The sequence below is a fragment of the Schistocerca gregaria genome, chromosome 2 (genome assembly GCF_023897955.1).
Source record: "Schistocerca gregaria isolate iqSchGreg1 chromosome 2, iqSchGreg1.2, whole genome shotgun sequence".
Classification (NCBI taxonomy): Eukaryota; Metazoa; Arthropoda; class Insecta; order Orthoptera; family Acrididae; genus Schistocerca; species Schistocerca gregaria.
Window position 1 is genome coordinate 323,287,776 of NC_064921.1, and position 18,903 is coordinate 323,306,678.

Sequence of the window (18,903 nt, forward strand, 5' to 3'; positions counted from 1 at the left end):
AGTGAGAGAAATGGTACTAATTTTTCCACTATGTTGCTGTTTCCATTCACGTATCCAATATTAAAAGCTACGTTATGTTGAATAAAGTACAAGTAACTTAGGAAAGTCCATAATTTTCACTTTCAAGGCGTGAGTTTTGTTTTTGTTTTCGTCCAGTATGGTGGATGGAGTTGGAGTACTGCCAAATGTGACAAATAAATGGCAAACCATAGCATCATAAGAATTCATTCGACATCCTATACTGGATAGAGACTCCTAGAAATTTTCGTGCGTTATATGTATTTTCTAATATGTATAAAGGGGAAATCTACTGACTAACATCGAGGGGTTATGTAGTGTGTCTTGAGCAACAAAATGAGAATAAGAAATCGTGGTCGGAGACGTCACCATTGAAATTATAGGAAAGAACGCCTGCTGCTGGTACACCACTCCACCAGCAAAACTTCGTTGATCTGCAGTCCGATCACAAGCGGAAGTCTTCTTAATGGGCCTGACAACATTCAAGACATTAGATGGTAGAGGCGTCAGTGTTACAGCTTGTCAATGCCCTTGCGTTACTTTTTAGTTCTGAATATATATATATATATATATATATATATATATATATAAGTATGTCTTAGAAAAGTGATCTGATTAACATGGCCTATTAGAATCAGAAAATACGAACCCATCGAAGTTTGATTAAACGCTACCTACAGGTCAACAAGGGGAGCACCTATTTTGTACAACGGTTAATCTGTGAGCAGTACTGAACGTACTTTAACTGTCAAGTTCCCTACCAACGATTTAATCACCTGGCTTAGAGAATGTGTAAATGCCCAATCATACAGGCAAAGCATGTGCAAAAACCAGATGTGGCTCCCAATCGTCATCTAAATACTTTTACACACAAAGCCTTAAAGTATTAGATAGTAGAATAAAAAATGAATGGATTCTCAAGCAATTTATCTGTGGCTGCTGCGAAAATCGCGATGCTACTCACCTTCGAAACCTGAAAGCTCATACAAAGTCCCTAATAATAATATTTTTGCTGATCAGTCAGTGGCGGCTGTGCAAGCAGCTCTTAGTGAATAAAAAAGTTTGCTGCAGGCTAATGATCATGGCAGAATCACTACTGCAGCTTAATTTGCGTTGTGGATGGGCAGATATCATACTAAATAGAATGATTAAATTTTAGGTATCAGTTTAGTAGAGGAAAAAACGTAAATAAATTCATAAACAAAGTGTTGAAAATGCTGATTATTTCAGCTCAAAACAGCGCTCCCAGTACGTGGAAAAACACATTTATGAATGAACCATGTGGCGTTCTAAAACACTGCCTAACAAAGATTTTACCCACAAATATTCGAGAAACTTGAGAAAATATCGAAAATCATTACGTGAATGAGAAAGTGATGTATATAGATGGCATAAGATTCTTATGTTGTGTAGAGAAACCTGTTTCTGGCCCACATGAATCAAGACTGATTACCTCACGGTACAACGAATGTTGAATCTTCTCAGCCTTAATGGCTCAGAACAAGCGTGAATTCTATGCACAAAAATAACACGCTTAGTTGCGCTGTCCGGTGTGTTATCTCACTTGTAGCAGGTACCAAGAGAACGGAGGAAGCCATTCTAATTGCAGGTTTGCACGACAGTCTTCTCCACAAGAAACGTGCCACCATAAAGCTTGCATTTTTCACGCCCAAGCTGCAACCATAAGCCAGACTCTTTCTTCTGACTTCCAACCTACGACTTCTTCCTCATGTAAGGCCAAATTTGGGCTGTTTTGACCCCGTTCGAACTCAGACAACGCCCTACCTACTGAGGCAGCTCTGATGTCTTAATAGCCGCGACACTGCGCGGCAAAGAACGTCACTCAAACTACCCATCTTGACTGAGAAAAGAATGTCTTCATCTAAGATATCGATTGCAAAACGCAGAATATGTTTGCAAACGGGGGAAATAGCAGATAAAAGCTGAAAAATGACGTATGTGGCAAGCAACTTTCAAACTTAGGTTTGTTACTGAAAGAATGGCGTTGATCACTAAAATTATCCTCCTCTGTAGCGTCACTGGATGACGTTGCCGATCATGGGTTCTTATCTTCAAATGTTTCCTCAAGGAACCACCTACATCCCCTCGAAATTTACGGTAGAGTTGAGTTTTACGTATGAGTGGCATACCGCTTACGATTGCATTGTTTTGAGGGGGAGCAGAGTTGTGTATGAAATAAATGTACAGACGTAGATGAGCATGTAAGTCCAACTGGAGAGGGCGGACCACAGCGTAGGCTGGTGTGGCAGGGAGACGATGGAGTCGATGCTGGCGGAGCAGCAGTACCTGCGCGCGCCGCTGCGGCCCTTCTGCGAGCTGGACACGCACAACAACAACCTGACGCTGGAGGAGAAGGCGCTGCTGGCGGCGCGCAGCCAGCTCTTCCTGCGCGCGGCCGCCGCCGCCGCCGCCTCCGCCGCCGCCTCCGGAGGCGCGGGCGCCGCCGCCGCCGTGGGGCCGTACGGCCCACTGGGGCCCGCCGTGTATGGCGCCGGCCCACTCTGGGGGCAGTGGGCGTGCCTCGGCCCCCAGCTGCTGCACGCGCACCAGCTCGCCGCCGCCGCCGCCTCCGCCTCCGTCTCCTCCGCCGCCGGCCAGCAGCTGCCGGCGCTGCCGCGGCCCCTCTACCCGGGCATCGCGCAGCAGCACAGGTAATGCCCGCGCTCTAAATTCTACTCCGTAATCCACCGTACGCTGTGTTCGTGAAGTACACTACTGGCCATTAAAATTGCTGCACCAAGAAGAAATGCAGATGATAAACGGGTATTCACTGGACAAATACATTATACCAGAAATGATATGTGATTACATTTTCACGCAATTTGGGAGCATAGATCCTGAGAAATCAGTACCCAGAACAACCACCCGTGGCCATAATAACGGCATTGATACGCCTGGGTATTGAGCCAAACAGAGCTTGGATGGCGTGTACAGGTACAGCTGCCCATGCAGCTTCCACACGATACCACAGTTTATCAAGAATAGTGACTGGCGTATTATGACGAGCCAGTTGCTCGGCCTCCATTGACCAGACGTTTTCAATTGGTGAGAATTCTGGAGAATGTGCTGGCCAGTGCAGCAGTCGATGCGAACAAGAGGTGACCGAGACGTGTAACCAATGGCACCCCATAGCATCACGCGGGGTGATACGCCAGTATGGCGATGACGAATACACGCTTCCAATGTGCGTTCACCGCGATGTCGCCAAACACGGATGCGACCATCACGATGCTGTAAACAGAACATGGATTCATCCGAAAATATGACATTTTGCCATTCGTGGACCCAGGTTCGTCGTTGACACCATCGCATGCGCTCCTGTCTGTGATGCAGCGTCAAGTGTAACCGCAGCCATTGTCTCCGAGCTGATAGTCCATGCTACTGCAAACGTCGTCGAACTGTTCTTGCACATAGTTGTTGTCTTGCAAACGTCCCCATCTGTTGACTCAGGGATCTAGACGTGTCTGAACGATCCGTTACAGCCATGCGGATCAGATGCCTGTCATCTCGACTGCTAGTGATATGAGGCCTTTGGGATCCAGCATGGCGTTCACCCTCCTGAACCCACCGATTCCATATTCTGGTAACAGTCATTGGATCTCGACCAACGCGAGCAGCAATGTCGCGATACGATAAACGGCAATCGTGATAGCCTACAACCCGACCTTTATCAAAGTCGGAAACGTGATCGTACGCATTTCTCCTCCTTACACGAGGAATCACAACAACGTTTCACCAGGCAACGCCGGTCAACTGTTGTTTATGTATGAGAAATCGGTTGGAAAGTTTCCGCATCTCAGCAAGTTGTAGGTGTCGACACCGGCGCCATCCTTGTGTGAATGCCCTGGAAAGCTAATCATTTGCATATCACAGCATCTTCTTCCTGTCGGTTAAATTTAGCTTCTGTAGCAAGTCATATTCGTGGTGTAGCAATTTTAATGGCCAGTAGTGTATTTTCGCCTTCCCCCTCCTCCCTTTCCATCCCATCCCATGCTTTCTCTTGATCATGACTAGAATTGTAAAACTACGGTAGGCTGTAGTAGACTGTCATAAGTAAGAGTCAGTGACGGATCCAGAAAATCCTCAAGTAGGGGGCGCTAAGGATATCTTCAGATGCCTTTACTTTTACAGTGATAAAAAATAATCAAGTCAAATGCAAAGTGTAAGAAAGTTTTATTTAAACTGATTATACACATATACAAGACAATACCATCTTATGATATAAAAAGTTACAATTGTGGTTCTCTCCCTTAAGTGATGAATTGTATGCGTCTAATCTTCCTGACAAATTGGTTAATTACATCGTCAATAGGACAATGAATGTCAGGGAGAGTGTTCAACAGAACTAAGCCATCAAGTCGATCCTCCTCATTGTCGACCTCAGCCATGTCTGTGTACGCCGCAATGTTGAAAAACTTCTTTCTATTGTAGCAATAGATGCAGGCAGGCAAGCAAATGTTTTGTAAAGCGAGTGCAAAATAGGATAGTCATATGTAGGACAAACAGACGAGGTTTGCATAACAGAATCACAAGGGTCTTCACACTAGTCACAGATCTAATGGGTGCTATGAAGCACTGTGTTCTAAAGACCGCCCATTTGTCTTTTTGAGGATCCATGTGTGGATCATTGTCCTCCACTGCGAAAAGATTTCTGGTAGACCCAGGATTGAAGAGTATATTCTATTGCATGTCATGTACCAGTAAATAAAAAATATGTCGTCTGACTAGGGCATCCCGTCGGGCAGACCGTTCGCCGTTTCAATGTGACGCCACTTCGGCGACTTGCACAACACAGCATCCAGTCCCTGAGCGGAGAAAATTTCCGACCCAGCCGGGAATCGAACACGGACCCTTAGGATTCACATTCTGAGCGGACATGTACCAGTGATTCACTGTTTTTATATATTTTAACCTGTTTTAGACTTAGTTACACGTCCTTCGTGGACTCACATTTTAATATGCACCTGAAGACGCGACGTATGTTCTGAAACCGGCTAGTACTTCCTTTTTATAAATGAATCATCGGAGTTTATCATTGACAATGAAAAACAGTTTTTGCATATCCATTCTTGTGACTGGGGGACTTCGGCCGTTCACTTAAGTAAGAAAATGGAATACCTACAGCCGTCCTTATGATGCTTCAGTACACCATCTTCAGGCCTTAGCTGAAGCTCAAGGGTTTAACACCATCCGTATACACGATGCATTAGTGGCCAACATGTATAATTGGTTTATGCTATATTGAACAACAGGTGTGGATGTCCCCTGAAGAGAAAAGTGTGACGAATGATTTTAACTGCTGTCTACATTGAAAGCGAAGATCTGAAGTTTTAACATACCTGACGTTGCTACACGTGTTGTTCTAATTACTTTGAACAGTGTAGTATTATGATATTATCGTACTGGATATCGTCATGAAGTGTCCAGCTGATAGCGCGAGATGGCATGCAGTGTTTCACCACCTGAACAGCGGCTGCTCTGCCCTCAGGTTCTCGCCGTACCCGCCGCCACTGCCCTCGGCCGCCGCCGCCGCAGCCGCTGCAGCCGCCGCCGCCGCCGCCGCTGCGTCCCGCCCCCAGCGCCAGGCACTGTCGCCCGTCTCCTCTTCGCCCGACAGCCTACAGGACGCTGACCTCCACCCGCCGCCCCCGCACAGCCCCGCCCAGCAGTTGTCCTAGTGTCGGCGATACCTCTACCACTCGTCATCCAGCTCTGCGCTTTCCGTGAAGCCGCAGGCCGTTGGCTCGCGTCTGGACGGCCACAGAGGACATTAAACTTGGCCGTGTCTTCGAGCTCCCAATCCATCATCCCGAAGAACGGACTTCCCGGAAGAGCTGTTCTTCTCCGACTGCAACCTGGGGCGCTATGATCTTACTGCTATTGTGACTCAGCTGTACACCGGTGCGCAGTGTCCGAAGATACTTCTCAGGATCACAATAACGATGTGTTGCAATGCATATGAATGGAGCAGTACAAATCTAGGCATTTGATTTCTGTGCCTCCCTCGAACAAAAGTTCTCCGATTGTGAGACGTTAGTTCTTCACTAAACTAGAAAACGTTTCTTCACGACTGACTGTCTTATTGATAACTACTTTGAAGTGGTTAATATGACGCGGAAAATTCATGTTTGCAACATTCCCTCTGAAAGCCCCTCAGCCTGGAATGCACTCAAGGATCACTTGAAATTATTTTCAGTTTCATTTGTAATTAGCGACATTCTCAGAAGAGTGAAGCAACTGGTACAAGAATCGAGAAACAACGTCAAACAAATGAAGTGCTGTATTGGAGAAGTTGTACAGGGACTCCTGTAGCCAAGTTATTCCTCCTGTTCTCTGAGAAATAAAAGTGACAGTAAAGAGGTATCGATAATACCGAAGAAGTTCTGTGAGGCCGAAAGTGCAGTTAACACATTATATCGAGTAAACTGTGAACCTTGTGACTGTTCACTTAAATCCATATTTACGAGCGTGATCCGATAATTTCGGCGTATTAAAACAAAAATATAAATAAAATAAAATTTATGCAAGACAGTGCATAGTGCAAGTGACTACAAAACCGTTTGTGGATTACTTAGTTTTTAGTTACCACTTGTACAAAAATATGTGGCGATACTACCTATTGTTTCATGTGGAGTGCAATATTTGAAGTAGAAAAACTCTATAAAGTGTACTGGACCCCAGTGACATGTGTATTTCGAATTATTTATTTCAATATATTGTTTTACAGACGAAGTTAGAAACACGAACATTTAAACGTCACCTTTCTGGAAACAAAATTAAACGAGCCTGAAGCAAGACATAGTAATCGCTGTGCTCGTCAGTACTTTCCAGTAAGGCGATGAAGAAAAAAACGTGTTGCGTCGCAGTATAAGCAAAGTGTGATGATTCCTGTGCACAAAATTTTAAGAAATTGAACAAGTTCCAAATCTGGAAAATAATTTTACGATAGGAAAGTAAACAAGGTAATAGATTTATACTACTTTCTTCCAAGAACATTGTTGATTACCCAGAGCAAATACGGAGGCAGTAAAACAAATTATTTATTTTGTGAGAGTAATATTGTTATGTATTAATCGATCAGAACACTCACTTGTCCTAACAGACGCTGTGTGCATGTAAAGGAAGTGAAATGGAAACTATTCAGATATATATCAATGAGATAGAATTCCACAAGAATTACTATTTGTACCGTAAAATTTAAGATTTTATAAAATAGTTCCTAGGCTGTTATTGTAGAAATTATATCTGTGCCAATAGCTTAAAATTTTTGAAAGAAACCTTCTACGCCAAAGATGCGCTTCAGGACCATTGTTCGGTTGGTTAAGGTTGTTCTCCGTTCGTTCCCTTTCCAGAACGGTATGACGGGAATCATTCCAGCAGATTTTAGATAAATGTGATGAGAGCTTGACTCTTAACTTTCACATCTCTAGACTAACATACACGAATCAGATCTGTCGGAAACATGTGTATGGAGCAGGCACTCGGAAAAAAATAAGATAGTAGGAGACATTCACTTCTTGATATGAAATGTAATACGCAAGGTACAGTTAAGACTATGGAGGCAGTATTTGCACCACTGTATCAGAAGGATGCTAAACAGACATCACAAACCATTATCGTCTTTGTATACAACATGCCCCAACGGGAGTATAACATACGATACAAATGTAAAACCCTAAATTGACTGAGTGTATGTATCATGAGTTTATGGCACTCTCTACAGCGTTAAATTTTATTAAGCCCCCCTCCCCGTCTTTGGAACAAGAGCTTTTCCTTTTAATCTCCTTGAGATGTAAGGCTGGTATAGTAAAGAAATTTCTTTAAACACATGTTCATAATCGTACAGAGTGTATTTGTTACGCTTCCTAGCGAACACATTTGATGATTATGCACGAACAACATAAGCGTACTGTATCAGTCATACTTTAATTCATCCACTAAGTGTTTAAACGATCATGCCGCAATAGCGAGGAATATTATTAAGTGTTTTACATTAGAATTTGTCTTTTGTGTGATTTATATATAGTTTGTTTCTGGGACCCAAATACGTCTTTTTTTGGAGTATCGGTATTGTAACCAAAAATGAATTGCTAACTCTAGCAATAAATCCAGAACTAAATTCTAAACACGATAAATTCTAGCTGATGTTGGTGATAGGACCATCCAAACTAGTAGAGAATGTAATGGATTTTAACTGATGCAGAACTTCTTTTTATTTGGGTTTTATGAATCAGTTGGAACCCTCACAAAACTTTTCCTTAATAGTCGGAGTGACACATGTGATATGCGGCTGGAATGTTTCCCACCATACTGCTTCACTATTAGGAGCCTCCTACGTATCTTGGATTATAGTTTATCCGTCGCTGAAGTTACAGGATAACATCACACACAAACACACACATACACACACACACACACACACACACACACACACACACACACACACACACTAACACTTATTGCACGTCGTGCTGCAGTACCTTATATGTAAATCACTGTTGATATCTATTTATATGTAAGCTCTGTGAAACATATCTTGCATTGGTAACGAATAAAATGCATTAGAAATGTGAAGAACCCCTCTGCAGCGCTGACGGATTCTTTATTGAGTTTCTGTGATTGTATTTTATGTAAATACTGAGATGCAAATACAAAATGGTCTTTATTCTGTCACTGTGTTTTGTTTCCAATATGAATTCCAGTGATGACGCCATATTATGATCTTCTACTCAACGACAAGATAATTCACCGACAAACTACGAGAAATCTCCAGTCAACATTAAAAAGGATAACACAATTAAAATATATGTCCGCTGATTCCATCAACTGTGATGCTTAGCACAGGACTAAGCCATAAAGTCATACGCAAATAAGAAAAAAGAGTTGAAAAGCTGGTAGTTGCGCATACTTCTCTTATTTTCAATTATTACTGACTTATTGATGACAGCACCTATCGTTCTCTTTGTATAAAGATCGTTAGGTTAATTTTATTGACTAAAATACGCTAAGTCGTTCGAATTTGGATCAAAAGCAGAAACACAGAATTTGTCCAGGTCCTCATAGGTAGCTGCAGAAATCGGTAAGATGGTTAAAATAAGGGGAAGTGCATTCACATGATTTAGAACGATGTCAAGTACAGTCGGGGACAGAATTCGCGAGATCCTCGCCATTTTCTTATACTGAACTGCACGTTTAACTGCCTGTTGAGCAGCGTAACAAGTTAGAATACTCAGTGTTACCAATATACTATTTAACAAAAACTCCAGTTTCCTCTGCCGTAATGCCGAAGGATAATTGTCATCTACGATCACCACAGTCAGTAATAACAACTTTTCTCATGATGCGCCTTTTTTTGTATAACATGTCAGTAAACGGTTTTACTAACTGATTTGCAACTTTATATTTCCCATATCATTTTAACACATTGATTGCCCGCCATGTAAGGCTTTCCGTTTGGTAGAATACAGACCATTTTTATGGTTTTTGAACATTTAAGAAGACTAACAATTTAAGAAGAGTATCTAACAATAAAGATCGATTTACCCCGTCTGAACTATCGCAACACTTCTCACAAAATAGCCAGTTAATTAACTTATGTCACTCTGGTACGCTTTATGGACCGGCGCTAACAGCACTTTTTCATTGGATGAACCAGAGGAATCCTTTACGTACTGTGTAATGAATCAGGAGAGGCACAAATTTTCATTGCCGTGACTCCATTCTACAGCTGATGGTTCTCCCTATTCGCAAGTGCGAATACATTTAATATATTGTTTGGTGCGGACGGTTGCTGGGTGTTTTTACTCGAAAGAAAATAGTTCATTCTAATTGTGCTATCCACCACTTTTTAAACTTGCTGTAGGTTTAGCAATTAAAATATTGATTTGAATCTAAGACAAACATGAGTTAGCTGTAATCTAACTGAGACAATTTTATTATGAATGAAAAAGACATCCTACTCTGGTGTAATATTCTACAATATTTCTTATTTTACGAACTGACTTTTGGCTGTGAAGATACCGTCAGGTGCGGGCTGAGAAATTTTTGTGGGATCAGAGATTTTAAAATACTGCATCTGCAGCATATCACAGTTAGTTTTGAAAGATGGTAACTGCTAATGTTCGTTGTGGACTAAAAATGAGATATAAAACCATTTATCTCAGATAAAAATATGTGACACATTAAGTAAAGATCTACATGACAAATTACAGCAATTGTCCTCAGAAGAAAAATTAGTTGAACAATATTCAGTAAACTTCGGTGAAGTGTTATAAGGGACTGAATTAACAAGGCAATCTTGTCCTTAAAAAGTCTTTATATTTAACAGGTATAAAATATTGCGAGAGAGATTGACCAGGTAAGTGAAACAATGGACAAAATAAATGAAGTAAAGGAAAAATAAGGCATATGAGTACGAAGGGTAATTTACAAAGTGGTCTGGATGAGATTATTAGCAGCGTCTGCAGTTGGTAAGAGAAGCTTGGGCAAGTGGACACATGTTAAACAATTTCCATTATTTCAAGAAAGTTCATCTCTCTCAATTTGTGGATGTTATGTAAGGTTTCGTGTTGCACGTGGCAACTGTGTCCTCTTTCAAGCAGGTGACCTGCAAAAGTCTCCTGTATCGATACATTAATATTACAGTAACCTACAGAGCGCCACGGATCGATGTATGTTGAACTGATGACTCTAAAGTAGCCCGAAGTAATGTAAGAAGTAGCAGATTACAGTGGTTGTTAGTGTTACCAGTAGCACATCTAGAGAGTGAACACCTAGAGAAACGAGTTGTTTAACTTTTGAAACGGGGAGCCAAATTTAAGCCTGCTTCTTGTTTGTAATTCTCGTAGATTAATACCCACAGCTAAAAATGTTAATAATAGAATGTGAACCTCTACTGACTCAGCTAACTGATACAAAATCAGCATTTAATTCATGTAATTAACTATGATCATCTGACAACATATTAGGGTCTAATATACGATTTTTTTAAAAATGACGACTCCAAGAATTAAAGCACTGAAAAGAGAAACCTGTTTGTTAAATTTTTCCACTTGACGCAGAACTCGTCAACAGACACAAACATTGGTAACTCGTGCATTGTTCACTACGATTTTGCCATTAAAAAATAACGGTATACGTAGTTTTAAAAATACTGAAGGACAGCCACCACTATGGACAAATTTTGGATTCAGGCTACACTCGAACATGAGACCCTCGGAATGCTGTTGAGAACCAATACATCAGATCACCCGAATTTGCAAACAAGACGTGGAGAAAAACAGGTTTGTCGGCTATCGTATTACACTGAAATTACACTCCTGGAAATGGAAAAAAGAACACATTGACACCGGTGTGTCAGACCCACCATACTTACTCCGGACACTGCGAGAGAGCTGTACAAGCAATGATCACACGCACGGCACAGCGGACACACCAGGAACCGCGGTGTTGGCCGTCGAATGGCGCTAGCTGCGCAGCATTTGTGCACCGCCGCCGTCAGTGTCAGCCAGTTTGCCGTCGCATACGGAGCTCCAACGCAGTCTTTAACACTGGTAGCATGCCGCGACAGCGTGGACGTGAACCGTATGTGCAGTTGACGGACTTTGAGCGAGGGCGTACAGTAGGCATGCGGGAGGCCGGGTGGACGTACCGCCGAATTGCTCAACACGTGGGGCGTGAGTTCTCCACAGTACATCGATGTTGTCGCCAGTGGTCGGCGGAAGGTGCACGTGCCCGTCGACCTGGGACCGGACCGCAGCGACGCACGGATGCACGCCAAGACCGTAGGATCCTACGCAGTGCCGTAGGAGACCGCACCGCCACTTCCCAGCAAATTAGGGACACTGTTGCTCCTGGGGTATCGGCGAGGACCATTCGCAACCGTCTCCATGAAGCTGGGCTACGGTCCCGCACACCGTTAGGCCGTCTTCCGCTCACGCCCCAACATCGTGCAGCCCGCCTCCAGTGGTGTCGCGACAGGCGTGAATGGAGGGACGAATGGAGACGTGTCGTCTTCAGCGATGAGAGTCGCTTCTGCCTTGGTGCCAATGATGGTCGTATGCGTGTTTGGCGCCGTGCAGGTGAGCGCCACAATCAGGACTGCATACGACCGAGGCACACAGGGCCAACACCCGGCATCATGTTGTGGGGAGCGATCTCCTACACTGGCCGTACACCTCTGGTGATCGTCGAGGGGACACTGAATAGTGCACGGTACATCCAAACCGTCATCGCTCCCATCGTTCTACCATTCCTAGACCGGCAAGGGAACTTGCTGTCCCAACAGGACAATGCACGTCCGCATGTATCCCGTGCCACCCAACGTGCTCTAGAAGGTGTAAGTCAACTACCCTGGCCAGCAAGATCTCCGGACCTGTCCCCCATTGAGCATGTTTGGGACTGGATGAAGCGTCGTCTCACGCGGTCTGCACGTCCAGCACGAACTCTGGTCCAACTGAGGCGCCAGGTGGAAATGGCATGGCAAGCCGTTCCACAGGACTACATCCAGCATCTCTACGATCGTCTCCATGGAAGAATAGCAGCCTGCATTGCTGCGAAAGGTGGATATACACTGTACTAGTGCCGACATTGTGCAAGCTCTGTTGCCTGTGTCTATGTGCATGTGTCTCTGTCAGTGTGATCATGTGATGTATCTGACCCCAGGAATGTGTCAATAAAGTTTCCCCTTCCTGGGACAATGAATTCACGGTGTTCTTATTTCAATTTCCAGGAGTGTATTTTGAACCACATTTCGTCTGTTATATATATCAGTCTGATAGAACCGCAAAGATAATTTACCTCTTTTTGTAGCATGTCAGTAATAGAAAAACCCTTCCAAAAAGGTTCCCACGAATGTACTCGCGGCTACGTGTGGTAATTATAATCCACTAAGCAAAATAATTGAAGGCTAAGTTTTTTGAAACCTCTTCACTCTTCCCCATTACGACACAGAACTTCGATATATGATGCGAAGGCGCCTACAGCCCTCCGCTGTAATGGTGCAAAACTGCGGAGCCCTGTGACATCATCCTCGGGTTGAGCGACGGCTCAAACAGAAAGGTGTTGACACGTACTGAGAAAATGCCAGAACTCAGAAGTTCATGTGATGTTTCAGGAAGGTTAATGATGTCACATGGTATCAAATGTCACCACAATTCTGCCCAACGCCACCGCAGGCGTATCACACGATGGAAGAGTTATCACCTCCCTCCCACCATTTCAGCCAAATCTCATCCCATCTCTCGATGCCTCTGCAGTGAAGGTCAGAATCGTGACGCTCATCACTGAAATCACGCAGTTTCCTTATGGGTGGCTGAGGACCCACCGCCGCTCAGAATCGACATGAAAAGGCCTCAGGAAGTGACATAAGGGGCGTAAATGAAACCACCTCTTCCCTTGGGGTGTTTATTTACACACAGTTAGCAGTCGAAAACGACAGATTTCGGTGAGGTGTGTAACAGAACTACGTTCTTGACACCCTTCGCCGTTGCTAACATCCGTGAAAGATTAAAATCCTTCTGTAAGGACATAGTGCGGGTGCAACCCCACTGAACGTGATTTGTAGTGTAGCGCGACCGCAGTTTTTGCTCTGGGATAAAGGGGTAGCTGTGGAGGGTGGTGTGAGTGTGGAGGGAGGGAGGATGAGAGGTAACATAGATATATGCAAGAATAAAATCGCAAAGGGTCCCTCTAAGGTCCCCTGGTTCGGCAACACCCTTTGTGCCACTCGCCCACCTTTGTTGACCACTTCAGAAATGTACAGGTCGAGAGACAACCCTTGCCCGAGTCCTATGTGCCCAGGGGCATACAACCCCTTCGACACTCCCCAGATTTCGCATGCGCGCAAGCAGACGCTAGAGCAACGGCGTAGCGCCACTCAGCTGAAGGGTGACAGTGAGGTTGCCTATCCCGTAGGCAACAGGAATCGTTGCATAGTTGTCCCAGTGCAGGTACATTTTTAAAGCGCTCAAGAAATGTACGTGGGTGACACTAAGGGTGTCGTCGAACTGGAGGTAGTTGGACTCTTTTCTGTTGTATTCAAGTTATGCCATGTCAATGTCGCACCCTGACCCTTCCTCACTCCTCACTCCGTCTGCCCCTTGATTACTCTCGAGGATGGCGCGAAACAGGTCTGCCGAAAAAGTATAAACACGCTTCGCTGCGTCGTATCACTTTCAGATGTCGTCGAATCGTTTTGATCGGTTCCTAGTGGTTCCATCTTGTACACTAGATCAAAAATTGGAGTCACGCTACACTTCAAACCACATTCAATGAGGTTGCAGCCCGTGATGCCCTTGAAGAAAAATATAATCTTTCTAGGGGTGTCAACAAGTTGCCAAAGGTGTCGTTCTGATGCAGACAGCACTGAAAATTGTCGTTTTCGATCGTGAGCTGTGTGTAAATGAACGCCCCAAGGGAATGGGTGGATTCATTGCGTCCTTAATGCCGCATCCTGACGTGTAAGTTTCTAAGAACGGTGTGTCTGAAATGTTTCCGACGGCCACGCATAAGGAAACCGCGTGATTTCAGCGCCGGGCGTCGTGGTCCTGACCTCCAGCACAGAGGCGTCAAGTGAACGGCTGAAATGTGGGTAAGCTGGTCTGTGGAGCCCTCCATCGTGTGACACGTCCACGATAGCGTTGGACGGAATTGTGGAGAAATTTGGTGCCACTGTGACGTCCTTAAGACGCGTTACACCTCACATGAACTACTGGGCTCTGGCCGTTTTCTCCCCGCGTGAGTCGGCGCCTTTCTGTTTGAAGCGTCAGCGAGCCCGATGGTTATGTCGCAGGTTGCCGTGCTTTTCCATCATTACAGAGAAAGGTTGTAGGCACCTTTGAACCAAATTACAAACTCCTGCGTCTTGGTGGGAGAACAGGCGGGGCTTCAAAAAGTGACCTTCCAATTCCTTTACGCATTGTAGCACCTGCACAGAATCTTCTCTGGATGCAACATTAGAAACCACTGGCTACCGGACGCCAGCCATTGTCCGCCCATGTGATCGCGACTCTTCGCACGTTGTGCCAATGATCTACAGCGCACGTTGCTGCATTCTCATAGACAAGCATAGGATTATTTATCAATGTCGTCTGAGTTTCCTCGCGAAGTATCTTCGGTAAATCGAGTGAACACTGTGCAGTAACAACAATGGTCCGACCACTGCTCATTCAGCATGGCCGTGAGGAATATCAAAATATGTAATCCACCAGTGCCAAAAAATTTTACTTGTAAAAAAAGGTAGGTGCTTACATTCCTGGCGCTTCTGGTCGGCGTGTAGTCTGGCAGGTTGTTTTAGGGCTGCATATTTCAATTGATGTTTCTTAATTGAGGTTTTAGTGTTTTACTTCTAGTGACATTATAGGGTTGCATATCTCAACATTAGAAAAACAGAAAAGTCTAACTTTGCGACCTTTCGCTCGCTTTGGGTACCAACCTTTATTTTGTCTGATAGGGGGCTTGGAGGGGGGGGAGTGGTGTGACAGAAGGCTCGTGCAGTTTTAAATATTTCCATTGTTTTAAACAGATCGTGTTGATGTGAATTATTGTCGTATCCTAAGGGCAAGGTTTGAAAGTTGAGGATAAAAGAAGCTACGCAGACAGGTTTACTTTCCTGTTGAAAACGAGGTTATTAGAATGGGGTCAGGTAGGATGGGGAAGGAAGTTGAACGTCTTCTTTTCAACAAAAACGTCCCAGTATTTGCCTTAAGCATTTTATTTATTTTACGGTAAATCTAAAACAAGATGGCCAGATGGTGGTACTTGTGTGTAGATGTACTGCGTGCTGTAACCGAAGAAAATCAGTGGATGGTAGTGTATGCAGTTTTGTCTGAACGTTATTAGCTGCTTCATCGGGCACACCTATAGAATATCTTCAGTGGTGGCGAGATTTGATGTTTTTATGTTAACTAAATTCAAAGAAGTTATTTTAACAAAAAATTACCTCAAACAAAGCTCTAATTGACTAGACAGAAGTAATGTTATGTATCCCGTGGCACAAAGACGGTGCTGAGTACTCTAGACTGACTCCAGAAATATGTCCATTGCCGTCGGCATTTGTTGTCAAGAATTGACACTTTGCAGTCGCAATATAAGGAAAAACATACCGAAAATACTGCATCAAATTTTGTTACTGCACTATAAAGCCTGTCCAATTTCGAAAAAGAAACTATCCTGAAGCTAGATTATTCCTCTGGTCTTACACCCTCAAATGTCTACCTTTAATACTCCTTATCAAGAAATTATCAGGAAAACGAGCTTCAAACTTGGCTTGCCGAAATCTTTAACTGCAGTTAATATGTTTCTACAGGCGTGAAATCGAAAACCTCTCAGAGTACTGTCAGTCTGTTTTAGAAAATGAGAGAGAATATGTTGATTATGTATCACTTCTCTCTTATGTTTATCTGCTGAGTTCAATAAACTAATGAATAACCCCTATAAGCATCTAATATAAATGAATAACAACTTATCGTTATAACTTTATGACGAAAGTTGATTTTTATAAAACCAGGAATCCGGAACACCAGCCTGCACAAATCGTCACAATTTAGGAAGATATTTCACACTCTTGACTATAAATGTTTTGTGTCAACGTGCAGTCCGCAGTCATATTGTAGTAGCAGTAAAGGACTACGACGAAAGTATGGACATGTGGCAGTGGGATGGAGAAGCAGAAAACTTCAGACTTAAACAAGTGTGCACGAGTTTCACATTCAGATCTGCCCTGGATACTGAATCAAGGTAGTAATAATACTTAGGAGGGAGAAGTATTTTACGCTTTTATTACTGAATGTAAATCTGGCTTGTAGCAGTATCACGCAAGAAGAAAAAATTTCTGCAGTCAGACTGGAACGAGAGCTAACATAGTTTTTGCTTTACAGCGCAACCACGTTACTGTATGACTACCGAACACCTGCTGCAGATAGTACTTCTTCATTGCCACAGTAATGGCTAAGACTGTTAATTCACAAATTAAAAGACAAAACTGATTGTAGTTCCTGCTTGGAACGAGCGTCCGACTCAAAACCATAAATTTATTAACTCAATGTTGGCTTTTAAGTGATAATTATTGATAATATTCAATCAAAATGAGAAGAAAAAAATGACAAGTGAATATGGAAGGATAATTGTCACCCACTCCAGGAAGTAAGCCGAATCACTGAGTCGCTAAACAAATTACGGAGCCTTGTCACATATCAGTCACCCTAGGTGCAGACAGAACTCAATTTCGCTCCTCAGCTGTTTGTTGTGCTTCGAAGAAGCGGTATAGGCAGCCATAGAGTTGACCAAACAATCACGTCAGTGAGTTATATTTGTGTAAAGAGGTGTCGGATCTAAAGCGTTGTTACGAATAATACTCAGATGCATCCGCTGCTTGCTAAACACCATAAATTATGAGCAGAGTGAGACAACTGAGTAGCTGTCCTCTTCTACAGGTGTCACAATTATTTTCTTTTTTCGGTCTTAAGCACACTTCAAATGGAAAACACATTCGCCAGACACAAGTCACTTATTTATAATTTCCTAGTACCATCAGTATCTATACTGTAAACATTGTTGGCAACACTTTTTGTTCCTTTGACCATTAAGGGTTTAAAAACAGTTGTTGTCAGGAATGATTTCATTAAGATGAAGTGAGCTCGAAACCTTGACAAGACTTTGTGTAGTGCAAATCCTATTCTAGCCTCCGTTAACGTGAATGGAGAAGTAATTGTCATCAGAACACGCAAAAAGAACACAAAACACTGACAGTATTGTGTAGAATATGTTTTCAATAGGGACAACTACCTGTCAATCCACAATAATTGCAAAAACGCAAAATATAATCTACTTGTAATGCTTATGATATGACTGTTGCTAAAGCTTTGTTATTAAAAGCGAAGTGCTTCTGATGAATGAGCTCGTCAACCTGCAGTACACTTTATAAGGAGAGAAAAAGAATGAAAATAATGTGTTCAAATGGTTCAAATGGCTCTGAACACTATGGGACTTAATTTCTGAGGTCATGAGTCCCCTAGAACTCACAACTACTTAAACCTAGCTAACCTAAGGACATCACACACATCCATGTCCGAGGCAGGATTCAAACCTGCAACCGTAGCGGTCGCGCGGTTGCAGACTGAAGCGCCTAGAACCGCTCGGCCACCAAAGGCCGGCCAAACTCTTCTTATTTCGCTGAGTCAGGTTGTAATGTTTAAGTCTAAAGTAAGGCCTGATGCTTATAACAAACAAGGAACAGGTATATCAAGTGGTGTGCTGACTGCGTATCTGATTATGTGTATCTGTATATTTACCTCACCCTGTTTTAAACAATCTGTTTACTAGCAAGAAAGCAATACCAGTGAACCCAAACTGATTACAACCTGTGCGCAATAATGACAAATTAGATGTAAGTACATTCAAATACACCCGATCATACTACGGCCCTGTAAATCTGAGTAAGTACAAAAGTCGTATCTGTGCGAAAATGCATAAAATGTGTGAAATAAATTTCTTATCTCGTACTGATGTTGTCTTCGATATGGTCTTGGACAACGCGTTGTTCTACTCTCACCACTACTAAACTAACTACAGTTGCAAAAGACAAAATGCAAGATATTTGAATGAGTCACATTTAAAATTTGTTTAAATGACGACGACTTCGAATGGGGGGGGGGGGGGCTGAACATGACAGAGGACAATGACTGTAATATCTTACTTGAAAATATTACTATAACGTGAAACTGACATGCAATTGTTATCATATCATAAAAATTACATTTACGCAAACAAATGATCCTTGCACATAAAAACTATAAAAAAATTGCGGTTATGTACAAAGCTGGCCTCATTCAAACACGATCTACAGCCAAAGCGCATAAATAAATG

The 18,903-nt window shown here is 43.2% G+C and overlaps 1 protein-coding gene across 2 annotated transcripts in view; it reads left to right on the top strand.

The window, feature by feature from the left end:
* The window catches only part of LOC126336966 (T-box transcription factor TBX20-like), a 258,016-nt gene extending 249,304 nt beyond the window's left edge, over positions 1–8,712 (top strand). The window contains exons 6-7 of one of the 2 annotated variants that reach the window (XM_050001175.1): positions 2,289–2,690; positions 5,528–8,712. In XM_050001175.1, coding sequence (XP_049857132.1) covers positions 2,289–2,690; positions 5,528–5,717 — 592 coding nt within the window. In that variant the 3' untranslated portion in view covers positions 5,718–8,712. Of the gene's footprint in view, positions 1–2,270; positions 2,691–5,527 lie in introns of both variants that reach the window. The other variant, XM_050001174.1, reaches the window with a different exon arrangement.
* Positions 8,713–18,903: the final 10,191 nt, after the last annotated feature.